The sequence below is a fragment of the Podarcis vaucheri genome, assembly GCF_965113315.1.
Source record: "Podarcis vaucheri genome assembly, chromosome: 8".
Taxonomy (NCBI): domain Eukaryota; kingdom Metazoa; phylum Chordata; class Lepidosauria; order Squamata; family Lacertidae; genus Podarcis; species Podarcis vaucheri.
The window spans coordinates 8,839,285-8,856,947 of NC_138766.1; the positions used below are offsets into that span (position 1 = coordinate 8,839,285).

General features: G+C 46.6%; 1 protein-coding gene across 4 annotated transcripts in view; it reads left to right on the forward strand.

Annotated features, from left to right (window-relative positions):
* EPSTI1 (epithelial stromal interaction 1) overlaps window positions 1–17,663 on the forward strand; it is a 38,175-nt gene that overhangs the window by 786 nt on the left and 19,726 nt on the right. For 2 of the 4 annotated variants that reach the window (XM_082234627.1, XM_082234628.1), the window contains exons 2-4: window positions 293–476; window positions 14,852–14,910; window positions 16,395–16,478. In XM_082234627.1, the coding sequence (XP_082090753.1) occupies window positions 293–476; window positions 14,852–14,910; window positions 16,395–16,478 (327 nt within the window). Of the gene's footprint in view, window positions 1–292; window positions 649–6,239; window positions 6,442–14,851; window positions 14,911–16,394; window positions 16,479–17,663 lie in introns of those variants that run through there. The other 2 variants (XM_082234630.1, XM_082234629.1) reach the window with 2 other exon arrangements.

A 17,663-nucleotide genomic window follows, 5' to 3' on the forward strand; every position in this document is an offset into this window, starting at 1 on the left:
GTTTCTTCCCCTATCCCCCTGTAATGACCCAGCTTGAAAAGGCCTGCCATGAAGGCTAGGGGACCCTTCTGAAGTGTAAGACAACCCTGCCATCTTTCCAGACTCCTCCCAGTCTGCTGAGTTTACCTTAAACACCTATTTACTTCTGATCCAAAGCAAACCTTGTCTTTCTAATGATGTAATGGACAAAAATCAAGTAAGCGCACTTAAATTAACAAATGCTTTCAAACTAATTACGGTAAATAATCACTGAATGATCAGGTGAATTTACCCTTCCCCCTCACCACCACAGAAGTTATGTCATGCCACTGGTATGAATGGAATATCGCAAGAAGTTCGCACAATACCTCCCAAGATTGTGGAAAGCATCTTACAGTTTTACCTGAAGAGCAATTATTGGATAATGCTGGGAGCCACTCATTGACAGAAACTTCCAAACAGAATGTTGGGCTCTGGGAAGACGGCAGTTGGGACAGGTGAGCTAGAGAAGCTCAGTGATGTGCTTTGTATGTTGCCAAATCTGGCAGCAACCTGTTGACTGCTTGTATAAGTGTAATAGATGTCGAGTAAAAGGCCTCAGCATCGGTTGGTGCCTTTGCGCACAAAAACAAAGAAAGATCCCAACGTGAAGAAAGGCCACAAAATGGGGTGAGTTTTGACTTGCCACACAAATGCCAACACAACAAAAGAACCCGCGAGTTTGTTGTGTTTATGATAAAGGCTTAGGCGCCTATCTCCCTCAGGATGCAATGCAGAGTCCAAAAATTTCCCTCGGCTCAATTCGGAAAGACTCGATGCTACGAACTTTATGGACATTTCTCAGAGCAGTTTCAAGAGTTCTCACCTGGGTTGTAAGGTTGGTGCAGAGACACTAAACCTTTGGGCTGGATTCAACTGACCGGTCCCACACCAGGACTTCAGCTAGTACAACAGGACTTCTCCCCCTGGTGCCCCCAAATTGTCTTAAAGATAAATGTAAAGGGACCCCTGACCATTAGGTCCAGTCCAGAGATGGGACTGCGGTGCTCATCTCGCTTTATTGGCCGAGGGAGCCGGCGTACAGCTTCCAGGTCATGTGGCCAGCATGACTAAGCTGCTTCTGGCGAACCAGAGCAGCACACGGAAACGCCGTTTACCTTCCCGTCGGAGTGGTACCTATTTATCTACTTGCACTCTGATGTGCTTTTGAACTGCTAGCTTGGCAGGAGCAGGGGCTGAGCAACGGGAGCTCACCCCGTCACGGGGATTCAAACTGCCGACCTTCTCATCAGCAAGTCCTAGGCTCTGTGATTTAACCCACAGTGCCACCCACTTAGGGGGAGATTATTATGTTGGGCAAGCTCAAATGGGAAACATTTGGGAAAGCGTGGTGTTGAATTTTTCCCCTTGACACCTGAGATGTATATTTTTAGGACCCACTCAAGTTGGGATTGTAATTTGTTTTATACTGCTTTTTGTTGTTGTATTTTACATTGTTGGGAACCACCATGGATCTTCTGGCTGCGTTTGCCCTGCACTCACCCCACAGTGCCTGCCATTGTGCGTACAGTTGTACCTCCTTTTGCGTCCCGGATCCCGACGAAAGGGACACTCGACAAAGTGCTGCTCTGCGCATGCACGAAGCATGATTGGCCGACCCGAAGTAATCTGTTCTGGTACTTCCGGGTTTGCCACGGACGTTGGACGAAATGGACCCTAAACAGGGCGGACTCAAAATGAGGTAACACTGCAGAGCCATCTGGATTTTAGATCTGGATGGTAGACAACATCCATGTAAAATGCCTGCAGCAAACAAGAGGTATCACTAGCCCAAATATAGAGAAGAAATGTAAAGAAGAAAAGAGTGGTTGGGGAAACCTAGCCAGATGGCCGGGGTATAAATAATAAATTATTATTATTATTATTATTATTATTATTATTATTATTATTAGTCTACTTGGTTGTATGTGTTGTTTTCACAGCTCATAGCCACTGAGAGTTTTATTTAGAACAAGGGGCTAATATGAGTTTGCCCCTGAAAAGGGAACATATTTCAGAGGCCATTTTCTGTTATTAGTTTAGTCACTTGAGCACGAGACTCTGAAGCCCAGGGTCGTGGATACAAGCCCCACATTGGGCAAAAGATTCCTGCATTGCAGGGGCTTAGACTAGATGGCCCCTCATAGTCCCTTCCAACTCTACGGTTCTGTGATTCTGAGTTTTGCACGATGATCTACAGAAGAACTCCAGAAATAACTGTTGGGACAAAGCGTACTTTACAGGTTTGCAGGAGAACATCTGGTGAAAATGGTGCTCAGAAATAAATCTAGCCGTTACAAAATGGACAGGTTCATAGTCTGAACCAGAATATCTCTAATGTGAAATGAAAAGAACTAGAGTATATTTCCCTGACGGAAGAAGCTGTTTTCCCTATTGCCCAACAACCACACCTATTTCTGGATTTATTTGTTACATTTTAATCCTACTCCGTCATCCCAGGTGTTCAGGGTGGTCATATGGTGTCTTTGCCCCTTTTTAAACCTCCGAACAGCCTTGTGAGGCTAGGATGAGTAATATTGTTGATTAGTCCAAGGTCACTAGGGAATACCTAGATTTCAAATCCTATATTCAATAGGATTCAAGTCCAATAGTTACCCACTACAGCACCACTACAACACATTTAGGGTAGGGGACTAGACCCAACAGTAGCAGATTCGTGTGCCAGAATTTGCCCACGGATTTCTTATAAAGGGGGTGATTCAAAGTTCAGCAGGAGAGGGAGGAGAGCTGAATTCTACCCCTGTTGAATTTCTACCCTCCTGCTGCTTCTCTCTGGCTGTCATCTTTTGAGGCTCCAGTTCTGAAAGTAACCCATAGCAGAAGAAAAATGGATAGGGAAAACCAGGAGGAGGGCATGTAAAGTGCTCAGTTCAACCTTCCTGCCTGCCCAATCTGTGCTTTAAGTTACTTCTCCAACTTTATGCGGAATTGGTCAAACTGCATACCGAAACAAATGCTGTGTACCATCTAGTTTTGCCCTTAAGGTCTCCTTTCTTAAGCAGGATTGCCACACACATCGCTCTTCTGTGTGGGATGGGAGCCCCCCCCCCACAATTATGGGGTTCTGTATGCCAGAAAGAGCAGCAGACCACCACGGCTCCCATTTCCACGCCAGAAAAGTCCCCACCAGAAATTCTTTCTGTGGTGTGGCTATTAAAAGCACAGGGGGAAAAGACGTCACCTGAATTATTCCAGAGAAATGTGTTTGCATACAGCAGTCTAGAAAATTGCAAGCCATTTTCAGAGTGTGTTCCTATTGACATTCCTATTGACTTCAGTGGGGCCAAACTGTATTTGCTTCAGCAGCAGAAATTATGTGGGTGAACTTATCTCCTGGCTGGGAAATAAGTGGAGGGAAAAGACTTGCCTGCTCTGCGTCAGGCTGTTGTTAAAGGCACAAAGCAGGCCCAGTGGTTTAACGTTGTGGGTTAAACCACAGAGCATAGGACTTGTTGATCAGAAGGTCGGCAGTTCGAATCCCCGTGACGGGGTGAGCTCCCGTTTCTCGGTCCCTGCTCCTGCCAACCTAGCAGTTCAAAAGCACGTCAGAGTGCAAGTAGATAAATAGGTACTGCTCTGGCGGGAAGGTAAACGGTGTTTCCGTGCGCTGCTCTGGTTCGCCAGAAGCGGCTTAGTCATGCTGGCCACATGACCCGGAAGCTGTATGCTGGCTCCCTCGGCCAATAAAGCGACATGAGCGCTGCAAGCCCAGAGTCAGTCACGACTGGACCTAATGGTTAGGGGTTCCTTTACCTTTACCTTTTTAGGCCCAGGAAAGTGAAAGGAAAGGCTGGAAACCTTGGAGCTGGCAAAGGCCTTACCCGGTAACCATTTCCAGGTTACCTTCCCAAACATACTGCCCTGCACAGCTTGGCTCTGGCAAAGTGAATGTCCTTTCCACATCATGCCTACTAGGCAGGTTTGCTCAGAAGTGCCCCCCAGCATCTAGTCCCCCCCCTTAATTCTCCCACATTGAGGCTACAGTCGTCAACCCACATCTTAGGGCGCAAGGGACCATAGCTGTCAACTTTCAGATTTGAAAATAAGGGATCAGCAGCCTCGAAAATAAGGGATCAGCAGCCTCACCTGTCCCGGGGAGAGTCTACGGGATATCTAACAATCTGGGATAGCAGTGGGAAGCAGCTGGAAATGGCGCTGAAATAAGGCAATTTCCCGCAAAAAAGGGAAGGTTGACAGCTATGCAAGGGATCCACAGAACTCGCACCAAAGCACCGTGCCAATAGGATTCTTCCCTGAGCCGCCACTTGCAACTCACGAGAACGCTGGTCCCAGTCAACAGGCAGTGTGCCTCAATGAGCACAGATCGGGCTTGTCCTGCCCCTCTTGTGCCACACAGTGCCAGGAGGGAATTTAGAGAGGCAGAGCTGAGGAAAGTGGCACCTGCCAAGGGGCTGGGCCTCACTTGCCTCCTCTTTGGGTGGGTGTCGTGGGGAGCCCTCCTTGGCCCCTGGGCTTCCTCTGCGTGGAGGCAGCACGCAGGTCATACAGCGCCAGCCAGCCATGCCTGCCCAACAGCGAGTCCTGTTGCATTGCATGGCGCCTGTTGTTTAGTCGTTTAGTCGTTCAGTCGTATCCGACTCTTCGTGACCCCCTGGACCAGAGCACGCCAGGCACTCCTGTCTTCCCATGCCTCCCACAGTTTGGTCAGACTCATGCTGGTAGCTTCGAAGACACTATCCAACCATCTCGTCCTCTGTCGTCCCCTTCTCCTTGTGCCCTCCATCTTTCCCAACATCAGGGTGTTTTCCAGGAAGTCTTCTCTTCTCATGAGGTGGCCAAAGTATTGGAGCCTCAGCTTCAGGATCTGTCCTTCCAGTGAGCGCTCAGGGCTGATTTCCTTCAGAATGGAGAGGTTTGATCTTCTTGCAGTCCATGGAACTCTTAAGAGTCTCCTCCAGCACCATAATTCAAAAGCATCAATTCTTCGGCGATCAGCCTTCTTTATGGTCCATCTCCCATTTCCATACGTCACTACTGGGAAAACCATAGCTTTAACTATACGGATCTTTTTTGGCAAGGTGATGTCTCTGCTTTTTAAGATGCTGTCTAGGTTTGTCTTTGCTTTTCTCCCAAGAAGCAGGCGTCTTTTAATTTCGTGACTGCTGTCACCATCTGTAGTGCTCATGGAGCCCAAGAAAGTAAAATCTCTCACTGCCTCTATTTCTTCCTCTTCTATTTGCCAGGAGGTGATGGGCCAAGTGGCCAGGATCTTAGTTTTTTTGATGTTGAGCTTCAGACCATGTTTTGCGCTCTCCTTTTTCACCCTTATTAAAGGGTTCTTTAATCCCTCCTCACTTTCTGCCATCAAGGTTGTGTCATCTGCATATCTGAGGTTGTTGATATTTGTTCCGGCAATTTTAATTCCAGCTTGGGATTCATCCAGCCCAGCCTTCCGCATGATGAATTCGCATATAAGTTGAATAATCAGGGAGAGAATATACAGCCTTGTCATACTCCTTTCCCAATTTTGAACCAATCCGTTGTTCCATACCCAGTTCTAACTGTAGCTTCTTGTCCCACATAGAGATTTCTCAGGAGACAGATGAGGTGATCAGGCACTCCCATTTCTTTAAGAACTTGCCATAGTTTGCTGTGGTCAACACAGTCAAAGGCTTTTGCATAGTCAATGAAGCAGAAGTACAGTGGTACCTCGGGTTAAGTACTTAATTCATTCCACAGGTCTGTACTTAACCTGAAACTGTTCTTAACCTGAAGCACCACTTTAGCTAATGGGGCCTCCTGCTGCTGCCGCGCCGCTGGAGCACGATTTCTGTTTTCATCCTGAAGCAAAGTTCTTAACCTAAAGCACTATTTCTGGGTTAGCAGAGTCTGTAACCTGAAGCGTATGTAACCTGAAGCGTATGTAACCTGAAGTGTATGTAACCAGAGGTGCCACTGTAGATGTCTTTCTGGAACTCTCTAGCTTTCTCCATAATCCAGCGCATGTTTGCATGGCGCTTACTCGCAGGTAAGCGGGATCCAGGCTGGCCCTGCAACCGAGCCTGCTCAGCGGGGGCGGCCCCGCACATTTGGGCCCCTGGGGGGGTGTGACTCCATCCTTCATGGAGATCACCTGTGTTCCGCGGCAGGTGAGGCGAGGGGGCGTGTGTTCGAGGGCGGGGCGTGTCTTGGCGGGGAAAGCGAAAGTAAAGCGCCTGCGGCAAACTTTCGATTTCGTTTCCTGCGGCTGGGCGAGGGAGCAGCTGTTCTGGGCGCGCGTGTATCCGCGAGCGGAATCCTTGCAGCCGGAGCCATGAGCTGGACGCCTTCGGCCTCTCCGTCTCCCTTGCCAAGGGGCGCCTCGCCGGGCGACGCCTCTGCCGGCCCCCGGGATGGGGGCGCTTCGGGGCCGGAGGGCGGGCAGGAGCAGCGGCCGCAGCAGTAAGTAGCCCGGGCGCCGTCAAACTCCCCCGTCTGAAATAATAAGAGGGAAAGATAAGCAGAGCCGTCTCATTCCAGTGACCCATTTCGTCGAAAGGAGCTATTTCTTTATTCATTTCTTTTTAAAAATAATTTCTTACTGAAGACTTTCTTGGTTTGCAAAAGTACATGCGTTGCTTCTCTTTTCAGGTTGTGTTTTCCACCGGTCAGTTGCATTCATGGCGATTGTATTGCATTGAATATTTCTTGCTTTCTCTGAAGCTCATTATTTTCTTCCCTTCATTTCAATAGGGACCAGTCATGTCCGTCGGTATTGGCAGCTCCCCTTGTTTCCTATCCACTCTCGACTTGTTCCCAGTGGGTGGCATTTATTCGTTTGTTTATTTATTTAGTGTAGCGCTACTTCGTTGTAGTGTATCAAACTCCGGTGTTAGCCGGCACAGGCCTGTCATTAAGAAACCTAGTTGTCAACTGCCAAATAATATATTTCAGGAACCTCTTTGTGGTCACAGGAGATTTTGGGTTGAATTTGTAAAGTATCCTGGATAAAAGGGCCCTTACAAAGTCCAGTAAACTACTGCGGTTTTCAAAGTATGCTGCCATCTAATGTGAATGATGCTAACAAGGTCTTGTTACTGTACTACCAGCCCTATTATAATACAGTTTGTGCACACTTCCACTTCTCCCTCACCTAGAAAGCACGGGTCCCTGTGGTTTACCATTTGTCCCACAGCAATCCATGGAAAAACCTGTCATTTTCCGCTGAAGTGGAGCGGATGGCGACCCATTGAAACCCGGTTGACATTTTCTCCAGTTGAGTGGCAATGAGGGGGCATCCCTGTGCAGGTTAATTCGGTACGCAAGCTAAGACCCTACCTGCCCGCGGACTGTCTCGCCAGAGAGGTGCATGCTCTAGTTATCTCCCGCTTGGACTACTGCAACACACTCTACGTGAGGCTACCTTTGAAGGTGACCCGGAAACTGCAATTAATCCAGAATGCGGCAGCTAGACTGGTGACTGGGAGTGGCTGCCGGGACCACATAACACTGGTCCTGAGAGATTTGCATTGGCTCCCAGTATAATAATAATAATAATAATAATAATAATAATAATAATAATAATTTATTATTTATACCCCGCCCATCTGGCTGGGCCTCCCCAGCCACTCTGGGCGGCTTCCATAAAAACCAAAAATACAGTAAAATATCACACGTTAAAAACTTCCCTGAACAGGGCTGCCTTAAGTTGTTTCCGAGCACAATTCAAAGTGTTGGTGCTGACCTTTAAAGCCCTAAATGGCCTCGGTCCAGTATATCTGAAAGAGCGTCTCCACCCCCATCGTTCTGCCCGGACACTGAGATCCAGCACCAAGGGCCTTCTGGCAGTTCCCTCATTGCGAGAAGTGAGGTTACAGGGAACCAGACAGAGGGCCTTCTTGGTAGTGGCACCCATCCTGTGGAACACCCTTCAGATGTGAAGGATATAAGCAGCTATCCTATCTTTAAAAGACATCTGAAGGCAGCCCTGTTCAGGGAAGTTTTTAATATTTAATGCTGTAATGTTTTTAACACTTGATTGGGAGCCGCCCAGAGTGGCTGGGGAAACTCAGCCAGATGGCGGGGTATAAATAATAAATTATTATTATTATTATTATATATTAAGTGTGGTTCAGCCCTAACTGGCATGTTCCTGAGTCTTTAGGAGTCATTTTTCGGAAGCAGCCAAACTGCTTCTACAGGTATGAAGAGTAAACCAAAAATCAGGTCTGGTCAAAACTTCTGTCTCCATTGAAGGCGACCAGCTCTCATGCGCAAAGCATGTGAAACCTCCTTTGGTGTAGCGTGTAGACATTTCTCATCTTGCAAAGGGGAGTTTGGGAAGCTTTGCAAGACCATGCCCTAATTAGAAACTTGATTGAGTCATGCTCTGGAAAACTCCCATGGCTACATAGCAGGAAGTAAAAATATGAAGTGTTTAGTAAATCCACTAGCTCAGTTTGTTGTGGCATTTCCAGTACTCAGTTTTTTAGAAGCTTGAATACAACATTAATTGTCTCTTAGGACATGGGTGGCACTGTGGGTTAAACCACAGAGCCTAGGGCTTGCCGATCAGAAGGTCGGTGGTTCGAATCCCCGTGACGGGGTGAGCTCCCGTTGCTCAGTCTCTGCTCCTGCCAACCTAGCAGTTTGAAAGCACGTCGAAGTGCAAGTAGATAAATAGGTACCACTCCAGTGGGAAGGTAAACGGCATTTCCGTGTGATGCTCTAGTACACCAGAAGCAGCTTAGTTATGCTGGCCACATGAAGCTGTATGCCGGCTCCCTCGGCCAATAAAGCGAGATGAGCACCGCAACCCCAGAGTCGGTCACAACTGGACCTAATGGTCAGGGGTCCCTTTACCCTTTACCTTTTAGGTGCAACTACTCAGTCCTTGTGTGTTGCTGTTTTCGAATACATTCTGAAATCGAGACAATCCACAAAATTGGAACAACAAAATGCACTCTGCTTGTTAGCTCAGCTTTTGGTTAATTGGAATTGGGTTTTGAATAAACTATTGGGGGCTTTTTCACTAATCAGTTCATGATCTGATCACCACCTCCCTCAAGCACTCCAACAGCATTATTCTGAGGTCTAATGTAGATGAAATGAGAGTGCCGTTATCATAGCTGCCAATGCGTACTTTAAAAGGCTGCATGGGGCTCCAAACTGGATAAATAAGGGCTGCAGTACTGAGAGTTTATGTGAGAATCATTTTTCTCCATGTAATTTCGCTTAATCTCCTTCCCTGAGCTGCTTTTTGCCCTGCTGAGTTATTGGGAGTCTTCCGGACCCATCCAACTGGGTCCTGAGAAGAAGCTGTTTCCCTAAGAGTTTGATTGTTTCCGCTGCAGCGTGAGCAGCATGGGAACCTAGGATGTATTGTTTGTAGTCAATGATGAGCATAGCTTCCTGCAAAAATGCCCTACCAATTCAAAACAGGCTTGTACTGTATTAAAAAACAAAAATGTACAGTGGTACTTCAGGTTAAGTACTTAATTCGTTCCGGAGATCCGTACTTAACCTGAAGCTGTACTTAACCTGAAGCATCACTTTAGCTAATGGGGCCTCCCGCTGCCGCCGCGCCCCCTAAGCACAATTTCTGTTCTCATCCTGAAGCAAAGTTCTTAACCTGAAGCACTATTTCTGGGTTAGCGGAGTCTGTAACCTGAAGCATATGTAACCTGAGGTACCACTGTATTTGAAAGCTACTTTTTAGTAAAGTTGGCCCAGTCGTGGCCGACTCTGGGGTTGCAGCGCTCATCTCACTTTATTGGCCGAGGGAGCCAGCGTACAGCTTCCGGAGGTCATGTGGCCAGCATGTCTAAGCTGCTTCTGACGAACCAAAGCAGCTCACAGAAACGCCGTTTACCTTCCCGCCAGAGCGGTACCTATTTATCTACTTGCACTTTGATGTGCTTTTGAACTGCTAGGTTGGCAGGAGCTGGGACCGAGCAACGGGAGCTCACCCCCGCCGTGGGGATATGAACCGCCGACCTTCTGATCGGCAAGTCCTAGGCTCTGTGGTTTAACCCACAGCGCCACCCGCGTCCCTAAGCTACTTCTTACATTATTACAAAATGTGCAATCCACCCTTCGTCCGTATCGGTATCGGGGCACAGTGCCACAAACAAAATAACCAAACCTCAGAAATGGAATTTCACAAGCATAACAAATTAAGACTGCTAAAACCATCAACAGCACAGCTGGGTTAAGCAATTAAAACTAAAACTCTGAAAATGCCTGGATGAGGAAGTATCCCAAAGCGACAGAGTTGGTGCCAATCAGACCGCTTTGAGGAGAAAGCAGTCTGTACCCAGAGTGCCATTGCCCATTAGGGTCTCTCATGTGTTGTCACGTAATGGATTTCCGTAGATGGTGGAAGCTGAAGAAGATGCCACTCCTCAGCCCAGATGAAAGGCACAGGCAGGCTTGAATAGGGAGAGGTGGTCCTTGACGAGTGTTGTCTAAGGCTTTAACATGCACCTTCAATTGGTCCAGGAAGTGAACAGGCAGACAATGGAGTAATTCTTCTAGAATTGGTGTCCTGTTGTTGCATCTGACTGAATTGATTAAAAACGTAGCAATGGCAGCCTCACGTGCAGTGTGTTAAGTAAGGCAGCTGGGAAATGACCAGAGCACAAGATACAGTGGTACCTCGGGTTACATACACTTCAGGTTACAGACTTCACTAACCCAGAAATAGTACCTCGGGTTAAGAACTTTGCTTCAGGATGAGAACAGAAATCGTGCAGCAGCGGCGCAGCAGCAGGAGGCCCCATTAGCTAAAGTGGTGCTTCAGGTTAAGAACAGTTTCAGGTTAAGAATGGACCTCTGGAATGAATTAAGTACAGTGGTACCTCGGGTTACATGCGCTTCAGGTTACATACACTTCAGGTTACAGGCTCCGCTAACCCAGAAATAGTACCTTGGGTTAAGAACTTTGCTTCAGGATGAGAACAGGAATTGTGCTCCGGCGGCGTGACAGCAGCAGGAGGTCCCATTAACTAAAGTGGTGCTTCAGGTTAACAACAGTTTCAGGTTAAGAACGGACCTCTGGAACGAATTAAGTACGTAACCTGAGGTACCACTGTACTGTGGCCAAACACTCTCTGTCCAGAAATGGTCCTAACTGGGGAACCATCTGAAGCCAAAAGAAGGCCACAAAAGACATTTTCATCTCTAGGGACAATGTTGGATCCAGGAGTCCTCACAAGTTATGTAGATGCTCCCTGAGAGAGACTGGAGTCCTATCAAGACCAGGCAGGGCACCTAAATCTCAGGTTGGAGAACTATCTCCGTTTTGTCAGTATTTGGTTTGCTGGTCTCCTGCTTTGACCAGTAGAGCCTATAGTCCAGAACCCCCAGGTCAAGTAAGTGCAGTTTTGAGGTTGCAACGGGTAGGGCTGGGAGAGCCGGAGCTGCTTTTTTGCTGTCGCCAGTGCTGGGTCCGGTGGCAGCCTGGGCCTGACTCTTCAATGCGCAGGGTGCAATCCACCCCAGCGCGTAGCGCATCATGGCCTTCGGATGTTGCCAAGGGGCACAGGGCCCCTTGGCAGTGTTGGCCGGCTCCGCAAGGGGTGGGGTCATCTGGTGCTACTGACATGCATCTAGTAAATAACAAAGTGTCTCCTCAGAAGAATGTTGTTGTTGTTTGGTCGTGCCCGACTCTTCGTGACCCCCTGGACCAGAACACGCCAGGCACTCCTGTCTTCCATTGCCTCCCGCAGTTTGGTCAAACTCATGTTCGTATCTTCGAGAACACTGTCCAACCATCTTGTCCTCTGTCGTCCCCTCCTCCTTGTGCCCTCCATCTTTCCCAACATCAGGGTCTTTTCCAGGGAGTCTTCTCTTCTCATGAGGTGGCCAAAGTATTGGAGCCTCAGCTTCAGGATCTGTCCTTCCAGTGAGCACTCAGGGCTGATTTCCTTCAGAATGGATAGGTTGGATCTTCTTGCAGTCCATGGGACTCTCAAGAGTCTCCTCCAGCACCATAATTCAAAAGCATCAATTATTCGGCAATCGGCCTTCTTTATGGTCCAGCTCTCACTTCCACACATCACTACTGGGAAAACCATGGATTTAACTATACATACCAGAAGAAAGCTGCACTGAATTCAATGGGCCTTACTCCCAGGTGAGATTGTGTGGATCTGTCGGGTTTTATCTAGGCCAGGCCTCCTCAACCTCGGCCCTCCAGATGTTTTGAGACTACAATTTGCATCAACCCTGATCACTGGTCCTGCTAGCTAGGGATCATGCACTAGAAAGATTACCTTTGGGGTCCCTTCCAGTTCCATGATTCTCTGTTTTTCTGCTTCAACATTATTTCATTATGTTCCTATCATTTTATGTAATTGTATTTTGTATAAATTATAAAAGTATAAATAAAACATCTACTTACAAGCAAAGCATTTAAATAGTTACCTTTCTACCGGTAGGATGGGGATAGCCAGGATTTTTCTTGGAGAGAAGGCAGAACCTCAGATTTGTATTGACTTTTTTCCTTATTGGGGGGCAGCTGCCCCCCTGCCCCCCTTGGCTACATCCATGGGGGGGCACAGGAAAGAAACAAGGTCAGAAGGGGGCCCCATTCAGGAAAAGGTTGTGAAACACTGGTGTACACAGATCAGATGCAAGCTGATATTGATAGTTTCTTACAGCAACTCTCTAATGAAAGCTATAAGAACAGTCAGCCTGAGAGGCAACCGCTTGCATTTCTGCAGGGCGCAGAAATTACATAATTAGGTTGTACAGATGTTAAAATCCATTTGCTACACGTTCATGTGCCTAATTAACTGAAAACGTGTCATATAGAAAAGGGTCAGCAAAGAGATGTATTGTGCGAAAATGCAGCAGTTTTGCAACAAAGGTAAATTAGGTCAAACTGCCACATTGCATTTTTAATCCCCCTCCACCAAACTCAGAATATTGCTGAGTTTAGATGCACTATATGTTATCATCACTCTCTAATGATGTACAATAAACGGGGATATCATACTAAAAGAGGAAATCAGGGTATGTGCAGTCTAGTCTTTGGGTATCTCTTTAATTCTCTGCTAGTGTTTGGCAACCCTTTCCTTCTGTGCTCCAACTTATAAATCACTTTGGCTTCTCCTTTCCATACAGGTGTCATTGCTATTCTTGCTGACTTGCAGAGCTATCATACAGAGTGTTAAATGTATTTGGATCTTGCCTTGACAGATTGTGTAGAAGGGCTCTTGTTCCCAGGCGGTGTTCTGTAAGCGTCTCACAGAACTGAGCGAAGGCCTCTGTCTGCATAATAAAATAAGATTTGTTGCCTTTTCCCCGTGTGCTGACATTTCCTGTGTATGCCACAACTTTCTCATATCTTAAAAAAATGCTAGAATCTATCTTTTGCTATTACCAAAAGCTACATAAGCCTTTAACTTTGATGCCATGGAAATGAAATGAGAATCTGGTCAAGCTGTGACAGAGTTCTGCTACTGCGCTTGGCAGCAGACATTACGATTATGATCTAAGAAGTTTTGTCCTGGGAAATAAAAATACATCCTTCCGACTTCAGAAGCGTCTGTAAGGACACATTCACCACTCGTCTTCCTCTGTAGCAGGGAGAAGGCAGCATAACTTCAGGTAGGGTGGTGGTGGCGGTGAAGGAAAAATTTGTTTTCTGTTCGAAGTACCAGAGAGGTTAGAATAGGTAAGGAAGCAAATAGAAGCGCTAGGGTAGCCATTCTGAAAATGCTTAAGTTCATATTTCTTCTGATAAATACTAATTAAAAGAAATATAAATGAACTATTTATATATTACTTACTATAATTATTTATGGCCTGTGTTTCAGGATAATGCTTCCAAGGCAGTATACAATTAAATTGATCCCAAGGGAGTCTTTTTTCTTTTCTTTGGGGCTTCTCTTTCTGGAGTCTTCTTTCAGATTTATTTAGCTTCATACATTTCGGGAGAGAAGCAGCTGTATCTTTTCATAGCTGGCAAAATGAAACTACGGATGGTATTGAGCTGTGGCTGTGTACACATTAATGGCTTAAATGTTGAAGTAATTTACCTTCTCCCTCTGAATTTCAATTCACATTTGCCCTTTGCTGTACACACCAGAGAGGGGTCGGGGATGTCATCACGCAACAAGCGTTGCCAGAACCCCTGTTTGTGAAGGTGTCACCTGTGAATGCGCCATCATCTGAACATGCACAATGATTCTCTCAAATGCACACACCAGATTCAACATGAGAATGTGGCCCAACTTTTCTAGTTGCATTGAAGCACGTTTGAAGAAAAACACAGCAAATACCAGTGGTTATCTAGAACTCCGCCCCTCCAGATGTTTTGAGACTACAATTTCCATCATCCCTGAACAGTGGTCCTGTTAGCTAGGGATGGTGGGAATTGTAGTTCCAAAACATGTGGAGGGCCGGAGTTTGCCTATGCCTGATCTAGAAACTACAAAATCGGTATGGATTGTAGGTAACGTGTAAATATGGCTTAAAAAATAGTGGGAGTGCACTGGATAGCAATGTGTACTCTATGTGTACCCATGTTTTTACTCAGAGGAGACCCATTGAAATTAATGAGCATGACTAACTTACACCCATTAATTTCAGTAATTCTACTATAAAACATTGGTTTTTTTACTCTTATGAAATATGGTTGCCATCTTTCACAGCAACCATCACCATTATTTTCCATTGAGGGGAAAGACTGGATCTGTGCAAGAAATAGTTTTAGAGGGTGGCATATGAATGTCCTTGTCTCAAATGAAATAAATACAACTAAAAATCTACAACAATCTAAAGATACATCTAGTGAATGCTAGATAGTAAAGTATTTTCTCTCTCTCCCTCCCGTGTCTCTTCTTTCAACCTGCAACCTCTCTAGTCTGGGTGCCTTTGCTGTGATTCCTCCAAATCCAGTAAGGAGGAATCAGTTACAGAAAAGTAAGTACGTGATCCTGTTGACGAACCTCTTCATAGTGTATCAGTTCCTGGGTTGTATGTTGCCTTTGTGGGCAGGAATAGACACTTGCTCACAAGTCTTTCTTCTTGCTCACAAGTCCTGAGAAAAGGATGGGTGTCGGTAATCTAGAAAGTTGCAGATGATGTATGAAAGTGCCTCAGACCATCTGGGCTAGATTAGTAAATGGTAACAGGCAGCTCCTTATGTTTCAATTTTAACAAAGTGCACCTGCTAATTGGTGTGCTCTATAGCTTTTTTCAGGACACGGATGGCGCTGTAGTCTAAACCACTGAGCCTCTTGGGCTTGCCGATCAGAAGGTCGGTGGTTCGAATCCCCTTGATGGGGTGAGCTCCCATTGCTCGGTCCCAACTCCTGTCAACATAGCAGTTCAAAAGCACGTTAAAGTGCAAGTAGATAAGTAGGTATCGCTCCAGTGGGAAGGTAAATGACATTTCCATGCGCTGCTCTGGTTTCTTGTTCCCTTGTGCCAGAAGCGGCTTAGTCATGCTGGCCACATGACCCGGAAAAACTGTCAGCGGACAAATGCCGGCTCCCCCAACCTATAGAGCGAAATGAGCACTACACCCCCAGAGTCGTCTGCGACTGGACTTAACTGCCAGGGGTCCTTTAAAGGTAAAGGGACCCCTGACCCTTAGGTCGTGGACGACTCTGGGGTTGCGGCGCTCATCTCGCTTTATTGGCTGAGGGAGCCGGCGTACAGCTTCCAGGTCATGTGGCCAGCATGACTAAGCCTCTTCTAGCAAACCAGAGCAGCACAAGGAAATGCCGTTTACCTTCCCACCGGAGGGGTCCTTTACCTTTACCTTTTTATAGGTTTTTTCAGCTAGAGAATATTTTTATTGGGCAACTCATACGTTATTAAAGTAAAAACAAACATATGGCCTTTTCAATTCATTTGCACGTGAGTGGATCTGATGAGATCTTTCCATTCTGTCTTGAAAGTATTATGCGGACTACAACCTCACTTCTGCATTTTGTATATCCACTGAAACACTGACTGAATTGGATCTCACTCCTTTCAGTACTGCAAGACTTCTGCCCCTGTGGTCAGGGTATCATGACCGACTTAAGCTATTACAGTGTAATCCTACAAATGTGTTGTTGGAAGCAAGCCTACACCTTGCAAGTGGCCTTAAAGTTCACTCTTGAAAATTATAGTGCCCTGTAGAAGTCATGGGCGTTGATGAGTGGCAGAGCTTTGCTCTCCAGGGCCAGCCCACCCACGAGGCAAGGTGGGATGACTGCCTCAAGCAGCCGAAGCCCCTGTGGGCACCTTGCCACCAGCGTGGTGACACATTCCCATTTTGCCTCAAACAGCACTTGAGTCCACCAAGTGACCACTGACACTAACCTTGTGAGACGTGGGGGCCATTTATTTTCTGCCTGGCCTGATACCTTTTCCTTGCAGTATTTTGACTCTTTGCTTCACTTACCATATTTCAGTTGCTACCAAAGAGTTGGAAGACCTGGAGAAATGGAAGGAACGGCACAGGCCGGGGCTAATTACCTTGACACCCCAGAAACTGGGTAAGTGAACAAGTGGGGGAAAGGGAAATACATTTGAGATGCTGTGGTTTTTTTTAGCTTATTTTGAAGAATTCCGATTGTTTCCCACTGTTTGATTGTTGTGAGAATTAAAACTTCCTCTCTTTGGGGAAATGGAAGCTTCAGTGGCCAGATCATCAGGCTTCTATAACTTTGAAGCTTTATATCACACACTTGGTAACCTTCAACAAATAGTGTAGGATTTCCCATAATTATTGAAATATTCCATGTCCACAGCTGACACCCAGGCAGGCAGCTCCAGTGTCTAGCTGATCTACAGAGCCAGGGATAAAAGCAAATAAGATCACAGAACTCGTTGTCTCTTCCGTAATGGAGTCCCAAGCAATAACTAGCATGGGTTTATAAATAGTTTGTGCCTGAAAAATATGATTGGAACTGCTTATCACTTTGCATTAAGTGATTGTGGCCATGTTAGCATTTTGCCCTGAGTCAACCATATAATGTACTTCATAAACGTACCTGGAATATCAAAATTTCACTATTGAATAGCTTGAATAAACTGACGGAAGTGATGGAAAATAGCAATGATGTGTTGAGTAGAGGCAGAAGCCCAGAATATCTGCTTCAAACATTGACTAAGCAATAGTAGGGTAGCTTCCACATGAGAGCTCTTCAGTGTTGCAGAGGCATTCTGCTGGAAGCAGAATTTAATACTGTATAGTGCTACATTCTGCCTCCTGGAACCTTCATTTCCATTAGAAGTGTCCTTTCTCATGCCTAGGGACGCGGGTGGCGCTGTGGGTTAAACCACAGAGCCTAGGACTTGCCGATCAGAAGGTCGGCAATTTGAATCCCTGTGACAGGGTGAGCTCCCGTTGCTCGGTCCCTGCTCCTGCCAACCTAGCAGTTCAAAAGCACATCAAAGTGCAAGATGATAAATAGGTACCGCTCCCATGACCCAGAAGCTGTACACCGGCTCCCTCGGCCAATAAAGCGAGATGAGTGCCACAACCCCAGAGACGGTTCCTCTGTACACCGGCTCCCTTGGCCAATAAAGCGAGATGAGCGCCGCAACCCCAGAGTCGGTCACGACTGGACCTAATGGTCAGGGGTCCCTTTACCTTTACTTCTCATGCCTAAGATCTACATCAAGGGTGGCCTGAAGTGAAGGACATGAGGCAGGAGTTGATAATGCAAGTGAGCTGT